The following is a 27596-nucleotide window of genomic DNA, read 5'->3' on the forward strand; positions in this document are numbered from 1 at the left end:
CATGATGTCAGTTTTATAACAGACAGTAACATTCAGTCAAATAGACCATAAATTAGGGTACGTGCTAAGTGTGGCAACAGTATGATGTGATTGACACTGGGTGTCGCACATGAGCTGTGTTTCCATCATGGTTTTGTTCGGTTTGGTACAATACGGTACAGTTTGGAATGGGAAAGCCCTGGGTCAGACTTGCATAGCGTGACATCAACATTGAACGTGTTTGTCTCAACGAGACATCAAGCTTTGCGACTTCCATGGGACATTTACACCGATCGCAAGGGAGTGACATTTTGCTGTCGCCCAATCAGCTGACTCTCATGGGTTGAGTTACCCTGACCGTACTGTACCCCATAGGAAGGGCATCAAAGAATGGAGCAGTTGGGGCAGGTTGACAAAAAGCTTCACAATAGGAGTTCAGAAATGGATGAAGTCATTGTGGGTTGACACTTATTTACTAAGGCTAGAAATCACATTCTGAATTGGCGGCTTGTGCTCTCCGAGTGCTTTATTGTTGTCGGTGAAATCAGAACATAATTTTTCACAGTAAAATCTTTGGGCACTTGGGATCAGAAGAAAAAAATATAAAAAATGTCTCTGATATATTATGATTAAATTATTAACTATAGCTCATGAGTTATCATTGAATTAATGCCCTACAGGCAAACAAATGAGCAAAATTTGTCCAAAAAGAATTATGAAGATAGTGTTGACAGAAATGGTTTGATTTGAATGCTAATTTGAAGGTATATTGGGAGCTTAATTTATAGTAAAGCTGGGAAATAAATATTCCATGCTATTAATTTTGTTAGTCTGCCTTTCTTAGTGACGTAACATGAAAACTCCTTTTTTGCCTATTTTAGATCCATTTAGAGAGAGAGAGAAAGGCACTTGAAGTAAACAGCAGCACAGGTGCACAGTGCACAGATATCACACAGTGGACCATTGACAAATTCATCATAATTCTCCACTGGATCTGAGACAGTTGCCTTGAACAGGCAGGCATCAGTCCACAGTATTTTTAAAGGGTAACTTGCAACACGAGACGCTTATAGATCCTTGCAGGTGAACACAGTCAGCTGCTGTGCAGACACTGGCATCTCCATCACTTCCACTAATAGTAATCCGAGTCATTTGCCATGTCATTTGCTGTTGTCAGCTCGGTGCACAGGTTGGTTGGTTTGCTGCTGGCACTCACATCAGCAGGAGCTGAGATGTCAGATATGTATCTGCACAGAAATCCCTGCAGTTATTCATTTTAGAATGTATTTGTGCTCAGACTTGACTGTTTTATGATTTATTTTGTTTGTCTTCTCCATTTGTGGAAATTGGGCATTCTCAGCAGGTAACCAAGCAGGACAAATATCCTTTTTTTTTTCAGTACATCAGGGAAACACAGTGCAGGTGATATTAATTGCATTTGTTTCCCAGCTGATGGCGCTGCTGTCAACAAAAGATCTACCCTGAGACTCCTATTCTTGCCGTTCTTTAGCTGGATTTATTTTATTTTTGAGAAGCCATCTCTCTGTCTTGCCATTTTAAACTCACTGGTTCACACGTCATTATTATTATTATGTTTTAAAGGTGACATAGACCGGAAGCTCCTATTAATGCTGCGTTTGTGTGTGTATCTGCGTCATTACCTCGTTTATGAAACCCTAAAGTTTCCGAACAAACAGTTCAGCCACTGCTGCGAAAATAGGGGTTCATTGTTTTCCTGGGCTCTGCGAAGCAGATCGGCACTTCCGTATGTTGATGTTGTCATCAGTATACCTCACCACTCCTCTCACCACCGTAGTGCCTCCTGGTGCGGGCACTAGTCCGGGCACATCCGGTTGCGTACATTCAACCGCAGAAGAAGAAGAACTACTCCCGTTGTAGCTGCTGAGATGCAGAGCATCCACCGTGCCAGAGGGGGAGCTGTGTATCTGAGAGCTGGCCTACCAATTACATCACTTCCAGGTACCTGGCCAATCACAGGACAGTGGGAAAGCTCTCCTTGGCTGGCCAATCACAACACAGTCCACGTTCTGGGGGTGTGATTTTGGTCTGAAACAGCGCGGCTGACGAGAGCGTCAGTGAGGAGATATTTTGATCGGCTCGTTTGCAGCGACTAGGAGGTTTTTAACCATGAAAACAAGTTAATATATGTAAGTAGACCTCCATAACTAACATATATGTTATGTTATATAATTTTTTTTTTTCTCCGCAGTGATCTGTAATACAGACATACAGGCACTGTCACCTCTAATCACCACAACTGCCGGAACGCCCCCACTCTCTGTGTTCTGGGACTTGAACAAATCACTGGGTATATCACAGTTATCATTTGGTTTAAATTTATAGCTCATTTAGTAAAATTATGATTGGTATGTTTGAGAAAGTATAAAACATTGTGAAGAATAGTGCGACGAAATAAAAGCAGCGATTGATAAAATGCTTTTGAACTTCAACAGTGTCAACGATCATATCATTTTGACTTTTCACATAGTTACAGCGTCTTCTGATCTGGCAGCCTTCAAAGTTTGCCGGCAGCAGGTAGCAGCAGCAGCAGCACTGACTGTGTAGTTAGTGAGATGATGCCACAGTATACCAGCTCACCAAATGACACTTCTGGAAACTCTTAATGACTGTGAGGAAGCCTGATTATGGGCTAAGCTATTTAGTGGGACATAATTCAAGTGGTGACCAATTCAGGAAGAAGCACCGTCATCAGAGCAACAGAAATGTTTACTGATCACTATACTGTAAAAGAAAATTAATTTATTGTTGTTATTGTAAAAAAAAAATCTGATATCTGATTTTGATAAGCAACGGGATCAATTAAATGTCAACATTTAACACACACATAAATGAGGCATTTCCACTTTATTTTGTCAAAGTTACTCTCAAATTTACTGACACTTCATTGGGATGTATGACACTGAGCCTCTCTTCATTAAACGTAATCAATCCATTTGCATTGCTGGACAATATGACTTGGGCATCCTGTGCATGTATGTGTGTGTGTGTGTGTGTGTCAGCAAATGCTGCAGTGTGTGCCAGACAACTCAACATTATCTTAGCTGCACACACCACTCTGCTCCTCATGACCCATTTAACTTTCTCTGTACACCACTGACAGACTCCCGTTACCCATGGCAACACATTGGCTGGAACACACATGTTTAAAAGAGGAAACATTGTGTATATTTGTGTTACAAGAGAGAGAGAATTAAGCATAAGTTTGCCATGATGACATGAGAATACTTTGTATTTCCATGTACTCTTTGTTTATAGTTATTCAGGGAAATGTGCCGTGTTAACCTGAGTTTACCTGAGTTTACCTGAGAATGCTCTGGAACTTCTCAGAAATGTATTACAAGGAACTACTTATTCATCACTTTGCATTTATGTAAAACGCTACAGAAGCAGTGTGATGCCCCTGCACATGATTGGAAATGTACATGTAGGTCAAAGCGAACTTTAAGGTCAGAGAAGTTGGTGCCTGCATAGTTTAATACAATCAGTCAAAAGTGGATAGGTTACATATGATGTATACATAGGTATAGTGAGGGTATAGGCCTGTGCATGGGCTCCTGTATTTAGCTGGCATCCACTCCGCTTCCACTTATAACAAGTTTCTGTTCTTAAAATCCTTTTCCCTTAGAAAACAATAACTAATAACGTGTGTGCGTGAATGGTTGTCTTGATTGTGTTTGCCTTTTACACTCTTACCATTTTTGTGCAGAGCATCAATGCAATACAAACAAGCCAAGCCACCAGTTGAGCGATGCTGGGAGAAGCAGCCCCACACTTTTCTATCACAGACTGAGAGCTGGCAAATAAGTTTTTGCTGCCAAAACATAAAATATTTTATTGCTAGACTTGGACTTGGTGGTAAAATGGGAGCTGCTCATGGGAATGTGTTTCGATTGAGGATGCTTTGGTTGCCCACCGATAAATTCTCGGCGTAGAACATGTTGATGGGAATGCAATGGGTGATTGCTGTTATAACGATTAGCCATAAACCTCGCTTGTTGTGAAAATACTATATCTGGTCTGTCTTTCAATACCAAGTCTTCTGCATGTCTCGTGTTGCTTCTTACACTATTAAATGGTCTGTAAGTTGTCTGTATTTATATATTGCTGCCTCTGGCAGGATACTACGCTGTTCATCTCTATGGACGTATATACTAGACAACACATAAATCAGGCAACTCGTCTCCTCGCCTGCTGTTTTGTCATAAAATGAAGATGGTGGATGTGCCTCGGGATTCTAAAACAGGGTAACGGGAGGGCATTTTACGAAAAGAACCCACACAAGTCTTTATGTTCTCTTTATGTAGTTATGCATATATGTATATATGTATATACATATATATATATATATATATAGAGAGAGAGAGAGAGATTGGTAGATGGAGAGAAAGAGTTTGTTCTGCAGTTTTCAGCTGTAATTTGTCCTACTTCCCTGTTCTGCTGCTCCCTTGCTCTACTTCTATCCGCCATTACCTTTTTCCGTTACATTTGCACGTTCTCTCTTTGTGTCCCTTTTCCTTTCTTAAATACTACAGGGAATGTATGTGTGTAAATGTGGATCTGTGAATAATCGTTTAATGTCTTCAGCAATGCAAGACTCTTGTACAAGTCACCTCAGCTCTGGCTTCTCATTAAAGCTACAATTGCTCTATTACAGCTATAGTGCTTAGGCACTGGCACATTGATTTAGCTAGAATCTCTCCACCAGCAGCTTTGCAGAAAGTATGCCCTCAGTATTCCACAGGGGAATTAAGGAACTTTCTAATGTATTTGAATTAATTTGGTTTGTTTCTTGTTTCTAACCCCTGACCCTTAAAATATGGTGAATCAAAATGTTTTCTATACGTCAGGCACATTATGGTCCAGAATGAAACCAAACTGCTAAGCTAATATGGCACAAATACAACTGTGAAACTAAACAAAAACATCAACATCGGGCAATTAAATGAGTAAAAAATTGTCATGTGGCTGTTGAACTTGTTATGTTGATTGAGGAGTGTGGATTTCTCCTTAAGGCTCATTTGTGACTGAAACCTTCCCACAACAGGCACAGGCTGATTTTTTGGCTATGAAGTAAATAATAAGTCTTTAATTATTAATTATCTGAACCAGAAACAAAACTGATTTATATATTTTCTAATGTCTACAAATCTAAAAAATGTAGAAAAACAAATAAGACAACAACAATGATAAGAATAAAGTTTTCGGAAGGGGCCTTTTGTTTGTCTGCTACCTGATTTGCATTACATTGGAGCCTGATTACAACATGTGCATACTGTATATATGATAATTACCTTTTTCCACATTTATCTAGGTGGACCACCCTCTTACTATTGATAATGCAACATTAAAATAACGATGCAATAACAATTAACATAAATTGGTTCAAACACAGTTTAACAAAAATGATGTGAGCCCGCAAGCTAGTTCAGGCAGCTGCAATTTTATATCCACAAGACGTGCCAGAAAATACTCTCCAATTTTAGTTTGAGCTGTCAAATGTCCCATCTCGCCACCGCACACGCTCGTGCTTTGAGCTCCACCTTCACCCCAGCATCCACCTGCAGGCTCCAACTGGGGGGGTTTAAGATGTTTGCTCATCACACCCCGATATGTCACTGCAAACACATTTGTGGAGAGTTGGAGCCTGGATGCCAAAACTAAACCATTTGTATTGGGATGCAAGCATTCTAACATTCAAACGTGAGTTGCCTGATTTAATTCTTGTGATATTAAGTGATAATATCGTGTTCTTTTGTTTCATGTTCATCAGACCAATTCTATCCAGTGTCTAAAAACCTATACTACAACGCGCCAGATTATAATTTGAGAGTTTGAGTACATTAGACATAATAAGCGGATTATTGCCTGATAAGACAGCCATATGGTGGCAGGAAAACAAAAGATAACAAAGGCAGTGGGAGCAAACTGATGGACAGGAAAATAAATATAATAAAGCTTTTTGTTACTCCCTTATGTAATGATGCCATTTTTGACAATGTAACCCTTGATATCAGTTTGAACGCAATTTAGTTGAGTTTTTGTTGCACACAGATGAGTTGCATGAAAAGTAGCTGTGCACATTATAGATAAACAATGATTTGGAATCAATGAAAGATAGGTAATGGGAAAGAATAAAACAGAAGAAATAAACTATGTGAAGAGAAATTCAATGACAAAAGAAAGGGAACCAAATAAAAAATATGCAAAGGAGCATAGAGGAGACAATGAACGTGGCTGTCGTGGAATGGACTGCTAAGTGACAGAATGAAAATTGCGTGTGTGTGAGTGTGTGTGTGAGAAGAAGAAGAGAAGGAGCGAGAGAGAGAGAGAGATAATGAAGCGAATAGCAGCGCGCTGAGTCTTCTTTCAAACTGGAAGCACCAGCTGATAGTTGTCAAGGCTAGATGTGGTGAAATGGGGTGGGTGGGCGGGCTAAGGGTACACAGAGAGAGAGAGAGAACGAGCAAGGGGGATAGAGCAAGAGAGGAGGGGGAGAGTAAGTGTGCTATGTTTCCCTTCCACCTTCTACTCCTTCTTCCTCCCAGTTCCATGTTTGCTTCATTCTTCGGGATTACCCCTAAGGTGAAGAAGAAAAAGGAGAACAAGGAAGGAATAACAAGAAAAAAATAAGATCTATTTCTGTGATTTAACAGAGACAGGAAATTGTACAGTGGTGAAAGTTATCAAGATTCACTAAAGATTACACAAAAAGGTGTGAGGCAACAAAAAAAAAAAAGGAGAAAGAGAAAAGGAGCGTGATTCGGCAAAGGAAAGAGATCCCGGGAACTTGCACCGCATCTGCGGCTGACGGGTAAATCTCGGTGAGCCAACATGGACAAAGTGGAGCAAATAAGGAAGATGGTGAGGAAGATGTCACCGAAGAAGAAGAGGCGAGAAGGAGGGGGAGGAAGAGGGGGAGGACCCGGAGAGCTGAATGACAAACTCTGCCGCTTCAGCCTCTGCATCAGTGGTAAGAGGTCACACCACTGTGTGTGTGTGTGTGTGTGTGTGCATGTGTAGAAAGTTTGCACTTGGGCTGCTGTCTCGAATGTGACTTTTCAATTTAGCAAAATTAAGGTTAGGGTAATTAGAGACTCTAATTAGAGACTGTAAATTGTCTGTTAATGGCTCTTAAGCTAGTGACCTGTCAAGGTTTACCCTGACTTTCTCTTAATGTCAGGTGGGATTTGTTTGATGGATGTGTACGAATGTTATTGTGTCCCAAATCATTTTAAGATTAGAATGCAAACATGTACATGCACGTGCTATACTGACCAGAAATTATTGCTTGTTAAATTATTGTTTCCTTTTGCAAGGACAGAGATGCTGTTTTCCTGTGACATAGTGTTTGTTTTGCTTTTTTTTTTTTTTGCATTGCTTTATCATTAAATAGTGCTACATTTTAAAGAGTAAATGGTTTGTATGTACCGCTTTCTCTAGTCTTGACGACCACTCAGAACTGTGCTCTACAGTTTTGCGATCCACCCAGTAGTCGATGCTATAATTTAGATACCTCATGTTCTTCAAAGACTTTGGAAAGCATTTCACTGAGACTTTTGGAGATTTATTTTTAAGTTTCTTTGATCATACTAAAATAGGGGAGAGAGAGAGAGAGAGAGAGAGACTTGTTAGAGGAATAAGTGTATATGTATGTGTGAGACAGAGAGAAAAGTCTGAGTGTTGTTTTTTTCTCCGACCCTCATTTATATTTTATCAAACAATACTTCTATAGTCTCAGCCAGACTTCACACTTCAGCAAACAACCACCAGACAAACAATCATCACACTGCAGTACCAGTGAAAGGTACCTTTGAAAACGAGAGGGGAGCGTGAGTGTGTCGAGGCAAACAACAGCCAAATCACCGCTCTGTTTCAGCACAACAGATGTTTCTTTTCTCACATAACTTTTGCCATTTGTTGGCTGCTTTTATCTCCCGCGTCGGACGGCAACAGGAGGTCATAAATGTTTATTGCGCCTTGATTGAGTGCTGTGGGTTGGACCAATGGATTATTTCACCAGTGTATTGTATTGATATTTGCCTCTTGCTCTCATGCTGGATAATAGTCATGCAGATCATATATACCTCGGATTTATTAGAGGTAATTTCACCAACAGTGGTCAACAGTGAAAAGTGTCTCAATTTTGATGGCCAGATATTTCTCTTTGCATCTCAGCTTTTGAGTTTGCTTTCAGACCACGTTCTTCTCCATTCCTCATTCCACTGGGGCAAATTTTAGTCCACAAATGTCTGCCGCTGTTTATGGCCATGAATTGATAAAATCTGCTGTCACTTTGACAGCGCAACAGTAACCTGAGAGTTGGATTAGTAGAAGGCAGGGGAGCATGAAAACATGAATAAAATAACAATAAGGAAAGCCTCCCTTTTTCCCATTTTCTCTCTGATAGGTGGTATCATTGGACACCACGTTGGATATCCAGTAGTCCTTGGTAAAAAGCATTTTTAGAAAATAAAACTCTCCACAAGTCATCTCAGTCAACGCCACACACATTTGACAGCACGAGTCAACCTATCTTTTTAAGTTCAGGCAGGCCTGATTGTCTTCCTCTTGCCCAATAATTGTAGCACCTGACAGATGGCGATGGGCACAGTGCTCAGTTGAGTGGAGACAGACATGCAGCTATTTGCCTGTTGTCTCAGAACAATAGCTGTGTCTGTGCATGTGTGGGTAGTGAATATGTTTTAGGTAGTAAGAAAGAGGGAAATGCAGGCAATCATGGGATGCTGGAAAATAATAACCTTGCCTTGAGGGCAGGTTGGACCATCACATCTGTCTCACATCTGTCAAATGTCCTCCTCCAAGATGGCTGTTTGCCACAGGTGAAAGCAGCAAAAGTGCCAGCTGTTATATTTTTCTAAATCAGAATGAGCACAGGAGCTGTGCACTGTAGCAGAAAATTCAAATTTGCCGTCGGCAAATTGCTCGAAGGCCAAGGTGAGCGACAGATATAGAAAGTGGCTTGGATTAAAATAGCAGCCAATATGCTGACACGTGTATTGTATATGTTAAAAGGAACATGCTCATGTGCAGAGACATGATATAAACTCGCTGCCAACACTTGACAGTTTATGCAAATATGTGGTCAAACGAGAGGAGACAGTGTGGATGCAGTTTTTGGGAAGGTGTTTGAAATTAAAATAGGGAAATGTATTACGTGGAAGTAAATATAGTACCATGAGGCATTTATGTTACTTTGACCTCAGGTTATAATTAAATGCAAATAAATGAACTGAAAACGTTTGCGATAGCACTGCCAATAATAAAACAAGTTGGAAGCACTTCAGTAAATACCTATGTCTCCCAAAAGTATTTTTTCCACACAACACATATTTCACATGCAAAGAAAAGAAGCAGAAAACCATAGTTTGATAACAAATGTTGGAGGAAATGTTGGAATCTCAGGGGCTTTTCTGTCAGAACCTCATTTCTAAAGTTTAAGGCTAAGATTTGCATTGTGTTTAGGTTAAGGTTAGGATTTGGCATGAACTGTTTAAATGGTTAAAGTTAAGAATAACACTTTGTTTAAGGTGTTGTGTGTTAGACCTTTTCAGATTTGGTTGCTGAGCTTCTGCAGAAACTGGCAGATGATGCAAACTCGATGGTCGGCCACCACTCAAAGCTTCACCTTATACCTGGAGCTAAAAACTCATTTGTTTTGTTTGTTTTTCCACTGCGGGCACCTCCAACCAGCCAAATCAAGAGTGTTTTGTTGAGTTACGCCATATTGTATTACATTATTGTACTCAATACTCAAAAAAACACGTCTCCACTGTCTTTAAAACTCATGCAGTGTCAAACTTTGCTGTTCATCCAAATGTCAGTCTTTATTCAGAAGACTACATGGCACGGTGACAGGGATGTTCTGGAAAGAAAGGACACAATGATTCAGTGTTTGATTTGTTTATTATCTTCAGTGACATGTATATTATTATTATTATTATTATTATTAATAATATATATTTGTTTGATTTAGAGTATATTTGGAATACAGTATATTTGTGAGGAAATAATTTGTTAATAACCTAACCCAGCTGTACAAGTTCAACTACAACTGAGTCTTACTCATTAGGGGAGGATGCAGTGGGAAATAGAAAAGGCTATGGCTGAGCAATTAATCATTCTCAAATTGAAATCCCATCACATCATTATCAGGCAGTGTAGAGGGAGCTGAGATACAAGGCAACCTCTCTGATAGCAGACCTGTATGTTCTGACTCTCACGAAATAATAACGTCGTGGGTTTCTTCCTTTGGGGGTTTCAAGGCGCACCAAGTGACAAGAGAGGTCAAAGTAGACATAGAACCCAGTGAAGGGATTTTTTTGTAAAAATAATGAAGGTCGCAGCTGAATTCAGGGTTGGTGTCTCGAGTATGCACAAACACGCAGCTAAATTTAGATGTTAAAACCTTAATTTCTTGTGCTCATCTCATCTCTCCACACCCAGTCCTATTTATCTCATTTCTTTGGTCTCTCTAACATTTCACTATTTCTCCTTTTGCTCCCTCCCTCACTCTCTCTCCCTCCTGTGTTTTTATTCCCCTGTCAATTGAGTCTCTCTGTCTGAAAGTCTATCAGCCTGACTTCACATGCTGATCGGCTTGTGTCACAGATTTCTAATCTGGTGAGCAAATAGCAGATAGTCAGTGCTCTATTTTAAAGTAGATGTGCTGTTCAATCACTGTGACATTCTCATTGAAGTATCCAGACTGTTTACATTGAGCATGTGAGGTTCAAGAAGCAACACGGTCCAGTTGCACAGTCTCCCACAACAAATATTTGTGATTTAACCATGTGGAGTGTTTTTAGCTAAAATTAGGAATTATCAAAGTGCTCAGTCTCTTACCTTACCATTCACCTTTTGTGTTCAGTATCCAACAAGGTGAAGGTCTCACTGAATCATAGTCACTGCAGTCTCAATAGATTTATTTGACTCTTTGGATGAAGAGCACACATCTCTTTATAACAAGTCCATCTGACTCACCTGGCTCTGATAACAAATTTGGCAATATCCTTCCCATTTGTAATGTCTGGGTCAAAAGGTCAACTGTTTGGCAGACATGTTTGATCACCCATCCACACAGCATGCTTTCTGCAGGCATTAGAAATTACAAATGACCAATACCTAGAACTGTCATTCCTGGAAAAGGAGACCCTGGCTCTGTAAGCCTGTAATTCAACCAGAGTGTTTTATTAAAACTGTCTGATAGCTGAAAAGCACCATTTTCTCATAAACGTGTCATTTGTTGTGCACGGTTTGGGTGACTGAAGATTCCCTAAATAGAGTTTGATTTCTCGGTGAAATTGGCAATTTACTTCTCCTTTGAAACATCCGACGGCAGGACAGGTTGATTCATTTCACCTCCTGCACTGGAGCTGATTAAGTTGAGCCATTAACAGGAGTGACTGAGTTGTGGAGCGCTGCTTTAGATGAGATCTGGAAAGAAGGAGAAACGTTGGAGTGGTTTGGCTGGATTTGGCTCCGTTTGGTGGATGTTGCAAAAGCTGCTCCCAACTGTCATTTTTGGTAGTTTTAATACACAAATTACTTTTGAAGTTTACACATTTGCAATATTTACTCTATGAAACATATTTCTGCAGGGCAATCTCCATTTGGGTCGGATTTTTTGGTGGAAATTGCCCTGTGGCAATTCCTCTCATGCCCACAGGGAGCCCCCTTCACACAACGCCGATTTCTTTTTGGTTGTATTTCACTGGATGCTGAACATGCAGACTTGGTGCCGAAACCACTGAACTTTTCCTGTAAAATGTGATTCCAGTTATCTTGAATTAGCATCAGTGTCTTGACTGACCTTTAGAAAAATAATATTAGACAATTAAAAAGATTTAGTCGGTCTAAGCAGCAAAGTTTCCACTACTTGTTGTGTTGTAAAGTGGGTGTAATTCACAGGTTTGCGTTGGGTTGTATCTGTGCCACAGAAGGAGACAAAATACTGCAATACATCAAAAGTCACATGCACTTTACAGTAAGTGTTACATTATTTATACAAACCTGGTTCATTTAGGACACAACACCTTTTTGAACCAAAGACGGATGAGTCCTTCAGTCTAGCTGAGTGAGCGCAGGTCTCTGCTTTGAGGTAAACAGAGGCAGATGCAGCAGGGAAATAGAAACTGCTCCAATGCTGTTGTGCACAGGGCTTTGTTGGAGAAATGCAGCTACTGTTTTCCTTTCGTGGCGTCACGGGCCACTGGATTATGGCGTTTTGTTGCATTGTGGGATTGATTGCAGCAGTGGATGCTGTTGCATACTGTTACATCAGATGTTGAAAAAGAAGAAAATTGTTCAGAGAAAGGGGGGGAAATAGGATCGGGTGAGGCAGAGGGAACAAAAGAGAAGGATACAGAATGTGAAGAAACATCGGCATGAATAAGGAATGGGAATTTAGAGGAAGGCGACTCTTGTCACTTCTGGTTGCGACACAGAAGGTGTTTCAACATCTTAAAGGTAAAAGTTTTAGCAACATCGATTGGTGAAGTTGCATGTTGCTGTTAAATATCTCTTACCTCACCCTTCCCTTTCAAGTACTGTATAGGAGAGCAACACGTAGAGAAGACCCAACTGATTGCACAGTAATCAGATAGATAGATAGATAGATAGATAGATAGATAGATAGATAGATAGATAGATAGATAGATAGATAGATAGATAGATAGATAGATATGGATTTCAGACATCAAAATGACAGATAGGTGGGGTAAAGAAGTAACTAGTAAAAAGATGTGATTGAAATAGAAGGATAAAGATTATCTGTCTGTCTGTCTGTCCTTTGTGCTGTGTAAATATTTGTGTACGACTGTAATTGTGTTTGTCCTCCTCTGTTTCTGCAGTGGTTTGTTGTTCATGTTTGAGTTTCTGCTGTGAGGTGTTTTCGCTGTTGTTGTGTTCAAAGTAAAAACTGTCAGTTGGCCTGCGGTGTGTGGCGTGTGCTTATGTACTTTATGTATCCTTTTTTTTAAAACCATTTTTATTTAATATTCCTGTGTGTAAAATGGAGATTTAATGGCCAAATATTTTCATGTATCCTTATTCATTTCAGCAAATGTATTCATAATCAGTTCCATTGTTTCCATCTTTATTTGGTATTGCAGAAATAATAACATAATAAATATATAACTAAGAATAGACTAAAATACTACAGTGATTTTGTCACAACTTGATTGCACATTATGCACAGTTTGTACAGTGGTCCTATACTACAGCCCCTGTGTTGTGAAAGCTTTACTGATTCTGAATAACAATTATATAATTCAATAAAGTTTAATTTAGCGAAATAACCAAAGCAAAGCACCAAAATCACTGTTGTAGAACCAGAGATATCACATTATTATTATTCAATTTTATTTATATTATATTCCCTTTACCATAACATGGCATAGCTGTGTGTTTGGAAGGCAGTTACATGACTACTCTTTATACTTTCAGAAAATCTGTCTACATTTTGAAAGTTAGTGGCAATTATTTTATGTTTTACTTAGAAGAATGTTCAGGTTTATCAGAGTGTCATTCTTGATGTGACCACTGGAGTGTGTGCGTGTGACAGAGAGAAGAATTCACATGTAGCACTGCAACTCCATCTCCATTTCCTTACCTTCTCTAATCTAGAAATTAAGAGTGATCCCACATGTACACACACATACACTACATTCACTACACACACACACATGCCCTTCATTCACTCCACTTCCTGTTTCATCTCTTCTTGTCCATTACCTCCCATTTCCGTACTATAATAAACCATGGCTAAGAGTGGCTCTCTTAATGGTTCACTTAAAACCCTTTTAACCCGGACTTCACTCTGTAGTGACTTCCTGTGAATAGAGGAGTCTATATACTGAAATTAGAAGCATTTAATTAGTGTCCATTAATTTGTCTCCATCAGTCACAGTTGTACTTTTTTTAAAATATACAAACCTTTTACTTTGTAGAAAGGTAAAAATAATAATTTAAGCGCATGGTACTAAATGTTCAGAGTGGTGTCATATTCCCTTGTAATGATTTACGGTAGTGCGTGGAAATGTATATTATTCACACTTTTCAAAATTCTAATTTATTATGGGGGCTTAAAGGGACAGCACACATATTTTCATGTATTGAAATATAATTTAAGACACATTATCACACCATAGAATAAGTATAGAAAGGTGTGTAATGCCATTGATGGCAGTGCAAGACTCATGCCCCACAGAAGCCACTAACAATAACCTGGCTTACAATAAACGTATTGACCTTGAAAAATGTGTTGTTTGAATTGTAGCAATATTGCTATGCATTGAATGATGGAGTGTAAGTATGATGCATCCCGCTATAGGTGATGCGTGGCATTTGCTCTGAATTAGAGTGATCAGGAAGTGGAATAGATAAACGGTTGAATCGCTGATAATATGAAGCAAAGTCTGCAAATACACTTTGTGGGACAGAGCTATTCAAATCTGATTAATGTGAAGAGATTGTTTTGTTATGCCATGGTATGAATGTGTATTAAAAAAAAAAAAAAAAAACAACGTACATTTCTGGATTAATGCCACAAGAAGCATCCAATCCGCTGTCAGTGCAACCCTGATATCCGACAGATGCAAAACCATGGGATGAGTTTGGGCTAAATCTGTCATTGCTTCTCCCCATTGGTTGCTGATTCTTTATTTTTTTTTTTTATTTTCAATTCCAAATATCCAGCACTAATGTGATGCTGTTTTATAGTCGAGATCTGACGATGTGGCCTAGATTCAAGACGTGCACACAAACACAAACTGAGAGAGAGAGGGAGGGAGAGAGAGAGAGAGAGAGAGAGAGAGAGCACAGACAATGTAGACCACTTTGCCATGTGACACAAGGATGTGCTCTCTCAGAGCAGAATATTCACTAAGATGCACACACACATACACGGTATAGTGCGTGGGAGGAGGGCTCACCCTGGTGTATACGCAGGTGTATCTGAACACTAAGCCTCTTGCTTTAAAATTAGCAATGATTTCTTTTTCCATTCCAGTCTTACAGGAATGGAAAAATAATCGAAGGGAAAAGGAGACTAGAGGTAGGCTATAACATGTGAATGCAATACCAGGAATAGTAGGATATTAGAGGCATATTGATCTGAGACAGTAAACATACAGTATGTTGCCAACCCTATAGCTTTAATGTTGTATTTGCGTCATCAAATAGAAGTAAAAGTCACAAAAATATCATAATTGGTAATCAATGACATTTGTGCGTTCTACCGAATACCCAAACAAGTATGAATTGTATCAGTAGTCAGATGCATCCTTCTTCTTTGCTCCCTTTCGTCCTTCCCTCAAACAGCTTCGTTTTTGCAACGCATCACAACAGATTATATGTAGAACCTAATTAATCTGCGATGACCCATAAAATAAACATTACATTCAAACTGCTGATCCAGCATTTGAACATTTTTACTTTTATCACCCATTTGTACCCATAATGTTTCATATCAATAATCCTGACTTGCTGTTGTTGCTTTGTTTTCAAAGAAAAGCCCGTTTTAAACAGGATTTCCACCATTCCCTCTGTGTGTTTATACACGCATACATTTATATGTATGCGTGTATGACAAGGCCTATGCTCATTACAATATGTGTTCATGTGTGCCCTGGAGTAAGAGCAAGTGGGAATCATGAATATTGATGAGGTTATTTGCCGATGATGGATTGAAATGTCAAAGAAAAAAAGTTGTACTATGGTTCCCTCGGGGTCCTGCAGGATGCCCCTGTCTCCTCACATCCAGGTTCTTTGGCTGCGCTCGGTTTGCTTCTCTCTGCGATGTTTACTTTTATTGCCTGCTGTCTGGTCAGACAAGAGTAACGCCGAAGGTGAAGGGTTGTGAAGGCTAGGGTCTATCATGTGTTTCTGTAGCTCCTCTTATCATTTGTTGAAATCCAGATAGCCAACAGTAAATACAGTTGTCAGCCGTGTCTGTACTCCTCACAATATTCTAATAAACATGACACATCTTTTCATTCAGACCACATGAGCCTTACCTGTCTGGTCACCCACTGACCTACCTGCACACACCCTGTCTGTGTGCCTGTGATTTTGCAGTGTGAGTCTTCACAACAAGGCCGATACATCACTGATATGGAGACATTTGCCAGAAGTTATTGAGTGACAGGAAAATGACAGAAAAGGTGCAGGCAAAATTTCCCGCTACTCTACAGACAGATTCCAGTGGCTCAAGGGCAGCTACCTTTTCCAGACTTGCAGACCCTATAAATCTTTAATCAATCATTTCCACTGCTACCAACAATAGTGCTTTATCAATAGAGAAAAAAATAATAAAATACTTCACCCAACAAGGCTGTGAGGAGAAATTATGGGTTTGGTTTGGTTTGGAACCATTAGTCACCTGGAGAGGGGAAAAGAACTGCCATTTACAATTTTGGCAAACAAATCAACTAATACCCCGATGGTATTGTCATTGTTCATTTATTAATATAATTAACGCTACAAGTATGCAAATTTAAATGATTTTTTTGTTGTAATTCACCCTCTGTTTACTCTTTGTGAACAGAAATAATGCAACCTTATTTGTATGTTGTGTCCTTCATCTGAAAAAAACAGTTAAGCAGTACTTCTAGATTTGGTTAAGTGTAGAATACTTAAAGAAATATCCTAGAATGAGTATTTTAAACTGAGGCCCGTGTCACTATTCAAACATCAGTGAAAGCTGTTGGAATTTAGAGATAATTAACACATTTTATTAGCATATTTCACTGTCAGCAGCTTTATAGACCCAGTGTGTATAGGAATTAGTAACCTTGAATCGTGAAATTGCCAACTGCAGCAAACTGCGCTTCCCAAGCATGTCAGGGATCTATGGCCTTCACATAGCAGGAAGGATGTGGTTCTCAACAAATGTGACAAGTTCTCCATCAGCTTATGAGCTTCCCGTAATTACAAATGTTTTAAAGTTGGATTTCTTTAAGGTGTATGCATCGTGTTTACGAGGGTGGAGCCATTTTTCTTCATTTGCATTATAAGCTTCTGCTTTATAAGCTCTGGCTGCAGTTTTCTTTTTTAGAAATATGGCAGAGCACTATGTTGGCCTCCATAAAGCGAGGTCATTGCATGAGGTAGTGCATATGAATGGCTTATTCTAAGACTATGAAAACCATTATGTCATAGTGATAATACACTTACACGTTTATGGGTAGTCTGTTTAGCTTCTGCTAATAAATCCTCCTTTATGTTACAAACTGGACCTTTAATGGGGATTGTTCAAAAGCTAATAAACTAAATTGCTGTTGCGAATTTTATAGACACCCAGAAGATTTGATTATCCATGTGATTTTAAACAATGAAAAACAAACATCAAAATGAATCCTCAACTCTATATAAAAAGTATTTTTATGTGGGGATAAATGCACTTTTATGAACAAATGCTTCAATCTTGATGTCTGCATACGCAGGAGTAGTGGAATAAAGTGTCATACCCTGCAAATAACATTTCTGAATTTACAAAACGGGCTCGAAAATTGACGTAGTGTACCTAAAATAGTGTGCTGCTATGTGTGGGTGTCGCTCCATTCAGTGTACACACTCTGCTGACTCCTTCAGTCTTGTATTCCAAACCCTGCTGCATCCTCACAAGAACGCCAACACTCTGAGCCACAGAGTAGTTTATGGGTGTGCTGATTTTATTTATTTATTTATTATTTATTCATTTTTTGGAAACCATAATATATTTTGTTTCGCCTTTCCTTTTATGTCCCATTAATTGTGACGCTCTCCACATACACTTTCATTCTTCCTCCCTCCTCCTTTTCTTCTCCACCTCTCATCTGTCCTTTTTCGTTCTATCTTCTGTGAGCTGCAATCTATCGCCCCTCCGAAAACACCACAATTCAGCTGCTTTATTTTGTGCTTCTCTTTCGCCCTCTTCCCATTCCATCTTTCTCTCTTTTCCCGTCTTTTTTCTTTCTTCTCAACTTCCAGCCTCCACTCGATCACAATCCTTATTCCCTCAATCTCTTTTTCTTCCTCCTTTTTTATATGTATTGTCCAATTTTGCTGTTTTCTCATCCACCTACCCGCTCCTTCCTCTGTTCCCCGCTACAGTTCCAACATGCCTCCCCCTCTCTGTCTCTTTCACCTCCTCATCTTTCTATTAGTCTTTTCTGCAGCTGAGCCCATGACACATGGTGCTTTGATCACTCTATCATTTTTGTTATAGCTAAACCCTTAACTCCAAACCTCTCATGACACACAGATAGTAAGAAATTGGAGCTTGACAGAAGATGAGAGGTTGACTTGAGGGGGAAAAAGAGCAAGTAAGGAGATTATTTTTGGGGATGATAAAGAATGAGACGGCAACAAAGGGAGAGGGAAAGAAAAGGGGGCAGGAAGAGTCAGTAAAAGACAGAGACCAGAGAGGGAGGAAGAGATAAGGCATGTATTTACTGTTACTGAGGTTAAAATGAAACAAAACATTTCTGTTTTTATATTCCTGTAGCTGGAAAATGGAAGAAGACAGGAAGTCAACTGCCAAAATACCTGATGTTAATATTACTGACACTTACTACATACTTTAAAGTGTATGTTGCAAGTATAACGTCTATGCAACCATGAATCTCCCCATGCAAGTGGTTCTGTACACAAGACACATCATTTGGAGCCGTATTCCGTTTGTTCCCAGGACTAATTATGTTCTGAATTTCCATCTGATAAATCACTTAGTTTTAACTTGCTTACAGTGCTGGCTGAAATTTAGATTCAACTGTAGATGCCAAGATCGTTCAATTAGACCAGAAATGGTGAAGCAGTGTCAGAAGCCTTTAAACTCTGAGAACCATGAATATCTGGACAAAATCATGTATGATGTATAAAATGACAGGAGAGAGAGGGGGGGGGAATAGAGGAAGGGAAAGAAAAGGAAGTAACACCAAGAGAGATCACAGGAATCACACATAACGAATATGAGCAAGGAAGAAGAGAGGAGGAAGAGAGAGAGACAGAGAGTGAAGGAAGGAAGGAGCTTAATTTTATACTACTTCCCACACACAAAGAGATAGAGGGAGAGAGTGAACAACAAGAGTGAGAGACGGAGGTGAAAGATAGAAGGAGGGGGGGTGGCTGTGTGATCACTTTCCCCTGGAAGAGAAAAGGACTGGCTTGCTCTCCCTCGTCTCTCTCTCTCTTCCCTTTTTTCTCTCATTCTTTCTCTCTCCATCCTTTTCACGCCTTACTATGTCAGACTGAGGAGGAAGACGAGGAAGGAGGGAGAGAGGATGTTCTCGGTTTCGCTTAAGTGCCGCTTAGGGGTCATCAAACACCGAAACAAGGGTACTGTGTGCTGGTGTGCTGCGGTGTCAGGAGTGTGATGCTGTGTGTGTGTTTTTGATGTTTGTTTGATCCGTCTTAGATGTGTTTGATGTTTACTACATTTGGCTGTTTATGTGTGTGCATAGTTTGTATCTGCATCTGTGTGTGTGTGTGTGTGTGTGTAGGTTTTATGTGTGTGCATCTCCTGTTGTACGTGTTTTTATGTTTGTTCTTTGCGTTTTAGAGGAAAGCATGGTATACTTTCTTCTCTTGCTCCTCCTTCTCCTCTTCCACTTTTTGTAACTTGCACTTTGTTTCTGTGGGACTTCTTTAAAAAATGTTTTTAAAATAATAAAAAAAAACCAGACTGAATGTCCCGAAGAAGCTGCTCACATTCTGACTGTGGCTTGTGTTGAGAGTGAAATAAGATCATCTTCTCCTGAGTTAATGTGATTTCCGCGATGTCTCAGCTGCTGTGAGGAGAAATATGAGACACTTTAAGTTTTCCTCCTGGGGAGTGAAGCTAGTCAGTTTCAAATCAACAAGTTGGTTTTTCTTTATTTCTGGAGGACTTGATTGTTTTGCGTGAATGTGATCTTCTTCGGAATTTCTTTAGATCTCGTTTAAGCATCTCATTGGTGGAGATCTGGTTCTGGTCCGGGAGGGAATTGATGGAGTTGTTGAAGTGAAGCAGAACAAACACTTAATGTCTGTGGGGCCTTTTACTGTTCATACAACAACTTTTGCTTTTAATGGAATGTTATGACATGCTAAAAGTGAGCCAAATATAAGTGAACCATCACAACTAATGGTGAGGCAGATGCCCGGACACTCTGAAAATAATGATCCTGAATCATTATTATTAGTATGTTATTACATCCTGCTGACTTTTTGCTGGAGCAAAGCTGCTGTGATTTCTGAGTTCGCCTCCATTTAAGACACACACATAATGATGAGGTGAATTATATTTTTCTGAGTCTATTTAATGCAAATATGTGCAATTACTTTTCCTAATTTTGAAGCCCAGGGCTTTTCAACCTCCTAGTTGTTGTTGTTTCTTTAGGCTTTTAAAATATGTTGTAATATGTTTTAATGTGCTGTGTTTTAAATGGTTGTACAGGGTTCTTTAAAATATTTGGTGCCAGGATTTTCTTGCCCTTTAAGAGGAAATCTTACATCTTGAGTAAGATTGAATAAGATTTTTTGAGCCAACTCTTGAATACTGAAGTATAGTGTCCTGCATGTGCTTTGTGTGTGTGTGGGTGGATGTGCGGGTGTTGAGCTCAGTAACTGGCTGAATCAGTGCCAGTTCATGAAATTTTATGACTTATTATATGAAAATAATGACTCTTTTTCACGGAGAACGTTTTTGTGTTTATTTATTTCATCGTATTATTTATTTGGAACTTAATTGTTAAACTAAAACTTAATTTGTGTGGTAACTTCAAGCAGCAGCCAGTGATGAGCGTGTGACAGCACTTAAATGTGGTAAATACAATGTATGAATAAATAAATATGTGCAGTTAGCAACAAACAAACAAAAAACTATTATATAATCATTGTCTCACATGAAAAATGCATGCAAGAGCAACTTCACTGCAGAAATAAACAACACTTAGAGCTTGTACTTCTTTAGTATTTATTGTTTCAGTCTGCCGAGGTTCTCTCACTGCTCACGCTCTTTGAGGCATTTGTAGTCTTTGTTTATTTCTCTCTTATGTAAATGTGGTGTTTCCTTTATTGTTTCAGCACAAAAACGGGATCAGTTGTTGCTTTTGATGGATATGATTTGATTCTGTTAGACCATATTAGTCCAGTCCTCTGGAATTGCTCAGTATGAGCCACTGTTTGTTAAAACTATAACCGTTATTATAATATATATATATATATATATATATATATATATATATAATGTGTTGTTTAGGAGCCGTTTTTGCCTACACCTGCGATGCATAACAGTTAGGAGAAAGTTTAAAAAATACACCCAGAGTTTTTTTTATTATTATTTCACCCCACAGAATGGGAGTGAAGTATTGTTTTTAGTGGCTCTGTGTGTCTGTCTGTCTGTTTGTGTTTCCGCACTTGCCAATGTGACCAACAGAGGCCGACAGAGGCTTGTTGTGTGAATGGGGTGAAGTCTGCCATCTCTGATTGCCTTGTTGTTATTATTATTTTCTGATGAAAATAGAACCATAGCTAACTTGGGTCAGTAATGAAAGGTCACAGTGACAGGTGATAAATGCCATTCATTTGCAATTAGCTTTGCAGTTTGGAAGCATACAACGTTTTGCCCTTTTATAATTATTACATGTTGCTGCTGCTATGGCTAAATGGCATCACCTGCTCATTCCAGACAAATCTGACCTCTGTTCATTTCTGACTGACATGGCCAGGGCAAGGGCTTCTAGGATCCACTCAGTTTTTACACAATAACCCAAATGCAGCTTGGACCCACTAGTCTTAAGATAATATGGATTGAAACGTACGTCTATGGGTCCCAGGTCAAGTCTTGAGTCTATGTGTGAAAAATCCTACCTTGTAGGTATGAATCAAACTTTAACTTTCAATGTAGCTGTACACACATTGTCCTGCACTGTAAGCACAACCACCAAACCTTACCCTGCAAATAATGAAATTGCTTTTCTTTACATTCACGTACTGATCCTTTCTCACTCCACAGATACTCTGTGTGAATCAACTCACTGTTTGTGTTGTAGCACATTTGTGTGCTTGCGTTCTATATACCTGCGTCTGATTTCTCGAGGGAGGTGGGGCATCTGTAAATAGGTTAGCTGGGTGTATATGTTTCAGGTTCAACATCCTTTGCAACTGTGCATTATGTACATGTGTGTGTGTCATGTGTACCTCGTCCTAATGAGGCAGAATACTTCTTTTTTTTAAGAACTGGCTGGACTGAGATTTGAATTTTGGTGAGTTTAAAGTTAGGTTTAGGCCTTGAGTGGTTATGGTTAAGGTTGGGGATACGGCTTTAGTCAGTCCGTTCAAATGAATGGAAGTCTATGTCGAGTTCTTAAAGGACAGCTGCGTGAACTTGATGTGTGATTAAACCCTGTTAACAGTCAGACAAGATTGTGTGTGTGTGTGTGTGTGTGTGTGTGTGTGTTTTTTATGGGTGGAAGCTGGATGAATAAACATCATTGCTGTTTCACTTTTTGTTCAGCGTTTTACACTGATGTTTCATTGAAACACCTCACACCAGCTGCCCTGCTGTTCCCTGTCACCCCCAGGTTGTCACCGTTTGAAAAGAGTAAAGTCCTATTTTTTTCCCCATTATCTTACAGTCCCACATTTAAGCTTTCTTTGTGTAAGCGATTTTCAGAGGTTGAAAAGAGTGGCAGAATTCTTCACCTTGGCTTTACGTAGTTTGTTCTCTGAATGCATTGTTCTCATCTCCCAGGGAGCGGAGACAACTGCTGAAAAGGAGTAAAGTGTTCTGGATGAAATCCATATTTAAAATAAGGCTGAAGCGGCTTGAATGGAAATTGTCTATATGCAGGATTTCCACACACAGGCATGAAGTGTGCAAGAGGTGTTGCTGAATGTGTTAGATAAGAGTTCTCCACAGGGCTGCTGTAAACTTTTAACTATCTACAGTTAAATAAGCGTGCTGCGTTATGCTTTTTTTCTTTTCTTGAATCTAACAAGTACTTTAATATAAACTTTGAAGAAAAGGTAAATATATATATTTTTCTTATCATTGTTAAGGTTTTTGAAATTTGAAACACATAATTACTAGTATTATTTCAAATAATTATCTAACACAAACAGCTTTTTGGCACAAACATGTCATAGTTATCATGAATCTGATTTCACAGTCTAATTGTAATAGAAACATCATAAAATAACTAATAATTATAGTCATCCCTTGCTTTGACTATGTTATTCCCTTGGTCACCAGGATGGCTTTTTCTCCTACTTTCTGCCCTAAACTCTTAAGTGAAAGCAGCAACTGCTCAATGTTTATCTCTTTATAAAATATGGATACTTTAGGAACATCAAAGCCTCTTCAAAACTTGTAGTATCATAGATATTGAGATCTCTAAATGAACATTTACAGTTTGCCATACATAGCCAACATCACAGATACACAAGTGCAAACCTCTATATCGTTAAAATGAAGCGAAGGTGACTTTTATTTATGTGAAACACATTTTAACCTGCTTTTGCCAACAGTGTAGGCATTAAGTGCAGCTAATGTTCACATTGGCTTTATACAGATACAGTAAGCTGTATATATTGCTATGAGCTAACTCAGCTATCTTCATTAGATGAGGAAAAGCTTGACAAGGCTAACGAGAAGAAAATATCGCTGGATGCGGTACAAACAAGATATAAAGGACGCTGACCTCGTATGACTCTGTGATGAATCAGCCTTTGATTGTGGGGTGGTCAACAAGGGGCAGCAGCATCTTCCCCGCTGATGAAGAGACTGGACAGAATAGAGAGGCCAGCTCAGTCCTAGATGGTGCTGGATGTTAGTTAAACTCTCATGGCATATCCAGAAATCCAGTCTCACGCCCTGCAGAACACAACCCAACTGATTCATCTCAAGCGTCTGAAGGAGATATATCACAGTTTAACAGCTGATCAACAGCTGGTAATATCATATCATACCATATCGTATCATATCGTGTCGTATCATATCATAGGTTTGTATGAAGTTTGCATGTCCTCCCTGTGTGCACGTGGGTTTTGTCTGGGTTCTCAGGTTTCCTGCCGTCATCCAACAACATGCAGATGTTAAGTGGACACTCTAAATGGTTGTTCATTAATTGTGTGTTTGCCCTGCGATGGACTGGTGACCTGTCCAGGGTGTTCTTCCCCTTTGACCCTATGTCAGATTTAGCGGCCCCGCGACCCTCATGTGGAAAAGAAATATAATACAATACAAAAAGATGACATCATAAGGACACAACATCCATGAAACATATAAGTAATGTGAATAAATAAATTAAAAAAAGCTCAATAAATCCAAACCACGCTGCTGCACTGGGAACTTAACTAAAGAACTTAGGAGGTATTGCCTGTGCTTGAATCCCCCTGTAGAAAAAGGAAAACCTGTGTGTTTTGTTGGAATGGCTCCACTTTTTCAGCTGCTCTGTGGAAACTGCTTGATTGTATCCCTTCCTCTGAGCAGAGGCTTCCTGAGTGTGAGCAGGTGAAAAGTTTCCACTGGTGATGACTGAGATCCAATAGACTGAAGCAGCTCGGCTGAAAACTAAATTCTCCTCCACACTTTTCTCCCTGTGGTGCTCTCCATGGTGCTGATCTGTGGCCTTCAGTCACTCCCCATGGTGATGAATGCGTTATAGAGTACACACACGTTCTTAACCTTGTCTTTAGGAGTATGAAACCTAAAACTTACACTTTGCAGCATGTGCACATGATGCACATTCTTCCCCTGCCATAATGAGGACATTATTATAAAATATCATATTATTTTTGAAATCTTTGTACAAACTTTGAACAGTTTGTTCTTGGATGTGTTCAGTCCAGCAGATGCACAGAAGATCAAATGTTCCATTGGTGTGAGTTAATGTTTTCGGCATTGAAAATAGTGGATACATGGTAACTTAATGACATATTTTTACCATTTTTTTAAAAAGCATTTTGATTGCCTTACATGCACATTTACTCCGTGTTAGGTCAAAACAAATATCATATCTTAATAGCAGTTGCTAGGTAACATCTAATTTTAGTTGTGACTAAAGTAGGAATATACAACATAAAAAAAACAACATCACGGTTGTTATCTTTAGTCTCCTCAGCCTGGCTATAGGCAGGATAGCACCTTACTGCAAAAAGAATATGATACTTCATTGATCCATGTAGGGAAGGTCTCTTTTTATTTAACATTCTCAAGCAAAGTTAGAGCTCAGAGACTGGAACAATGCAGCACATTTGCATCTGGGAGTGATTTATAATTCAGCCTGATCTCCCAGATTATTATTATTTATTTATTTTTAATATTTCTCTACAACCCATGGGAAACATTACAGTTGTAGGACATTTACATTTAGTTATGTGGCAGATGCTCGTATCCAAAGCAACTTACAAGTGACATACGCTGCAAGCACAGCCATCAGGAGCAATTTTGGGATTAAGTGTCTTGCCCAAGGACACATTGGCATGAATGTTGGAGGCCATGGCCTTCAGACCACAGTTTGACACCAAATGTCAGAGGATTTGCTGAAGTGTTATCACACATTTGATTGTGTTTTCATGTAGAGGATGCTGCAACACTATGAGTCCACTGGTTTTGTCACACCATACATATAGGATTTAAATTAGGTCCTCACATTCCATTGTCCTAACTATTTCATGATTGCCAAGGCCTCTGATTGTAAGCTTATTTATAATCAAGTGCCTGTTAATTCAGTCTGTTTTATTTTTGAACGCAAGCTGCTACAGTTGGATCTGCAAGCTGACAGATCTCAATACATTTAATAGTGTTTCTGTTTAGACCTTGTGTGTGTGTGTGTGTGTGTGTGTGTGTGTGTGTGTGTATCAGCAGAAGTGGCAACAGATTGGCCTTTCAGTTAAACTGACCCAAACGGCAGCTGACAAAAAAGTCCTCAGGCGAGACAGAGAGAGAGAGAGAGAGAATGCTCTGCCAACTTGATAGCACATTTTTTTTGTTGTAAATTGAGAACATCAAATAGAGGTAGCATCAAAGGTTGGAGAAAATTGTCCTTGAAGATCTGGTCTCAGTGGCAGTAGCAGTAGGGATGAGAAGAAACAGCAGGACCAGCATCAAAGTTCCAAGAACCTGATGAAGAACTAAGCGGGATGCCTCCTTCCCTCAGGGGGAAATCCACAGATGTCTCCACTCTCAGTCACTGCTTCACTCTGTCTCTCATTCTAAATGACACAAATACATACTTTATATACAGTGCACTGTACACACCTTGGGGGAAAGTGCACATCATTTTAGTACACATAAAGGGACATAGTAGTGGTCACCAGTGGATCGTATCACATGCAGTGTTCAAAACAGCTTCTCCCTATTATAAACAGATCACATAGATAGTGATGGATAAATGTTTCATCAGAGCTAAATATGGAATGCTGGACAGTGTAGACATGCTTCTGTGACAACTCAAATCAGAATAAAGCATGTGTGTGTGCATGCATGTGTGAAGCCTTTCCCACCCAGATGAATAAACTGACCCGATTGGACTGATTTCAGTCACTCCGTGTTGATTAGTCAACCTTAAGAACAGCTGCACTGGAATCAATCCATGTGAAATCATTCTCAAAGGGCTTCTTTCTTATTGAGAGGATTAATTACTCAAATGACACTTTTCATGTTTACCAATTATCATTGGTAAGAAGAAATGCTTCCACATTCTGCCTTTAATTTTCTTAAACCCCCTCCTGCCTCCCATCACATTCTCCCTTCAAACCGATGAGATTCTGGGCATATGGCGTAACCCCCATCTGAACAGGCTGTACAAGGGACGTCCTGATTTGACACCACCTTCTCTCCCTGGAACAAATTAACATGCAGGTTAAATATGGGTAGAGAGAACGAGACGCCATTTGTGATGCACTCGGAATGCATAATGTAGCGGCAGTTTGCCTGAGGGCACTTGCACTCTCGTCCAACCTTTGAATTTGTACAAAAATTAGCGGAGAAAAATCTGCTGGCCTGTAAACGTGTTTTGCTGTTGTGTCAAATATGCACTTCCAATTCTCGCCTGTGAAGAAAAATCAACTGTGTAAAGACCACCCTCAATCTCTAGAGAGTAAAACCACAGGCATCGAAGGTGTGATGCCTTTTTCCAAACGTGTCACTCATTTTAATGAACTCTAACGGTACCGAGGAGGCAGAAACTGGAATCTATAACAATATCAATAACATTAGCATGTGCGTTTACTCACAAGTGAACCAACGCTGAGAAAGCATGTCAAGGGGTTTTTATATCGTGACAGCTTTTGAGTTATGCTAAATATGGCTTCTGCGCATCATAAAGCCATATTTTGGTCTACAACAATCTTGAAAAGAAGACTGGAGAAAAACAGTTTTACCTCATAATTCTGATCTTCTAACATATAGTTTATAACGTGTAAAAAAGAAACAAATATCTGTATTGTGTTTTAGGGACCCTAAATATCATATCATTATTTAGTATGTATATGTCTTTTTATCTCATTTACTGCTTGAGGAGCAAGGGAAACGTTCAGCAAGGATGAGCCGTGAATATACAGTTACATGAGTATAAGGATGCAAAGTTGCT

The 27596-nt window shown here is 39.4% G+C and overlaps 1 protein-coding gene across 7 annotated transcripts in view; it reads left to right on the forward strand.

The window, feature by feature from the left end:
• The window catches only part of grip2b (glutamate receptor interacting protein 2b), a 158134-nt gene that overhangs the window by 58769 nt on the left and 71769 nt on the right, over positions 1–27596 (forward strand). For 2 of the 7 annotated variants that reach the window (XM_058632041.1, XM_058632042.1), the window contains exon 1: positions 6607–6991. The exons of 2 other annotated variants lie outside the window; for them this stretch is intronic. In XM_058632041.1, coding sequence (XP_058488024.1) covers positions 6853–6991 — 139 coding nt within the window. In that variant the 5' untranslated portion in view covers positions 6607–6852. Of the gene's footprint in view, positions 1–6578; positions 6992–19119; positions 19357–27596 lie in introns of those variants that run through there. 3 more of the 7 variants (XM_058632045.1, XM_058632047.1, XM_058632043.1) reach the window with 2 other exon arrangements.

Source organism: Solea solea, chromosome 6, assembly GCF_958295425.1.
Source record: "Solea solea chromosome 6, fSolSol10.1, whole genome shotgun sequence".
NCBI lineage: Eukaryota > Metazoa > Chordata > Actinopteri > Pleuronectiformes > Soleidae > Solea > Solea solea.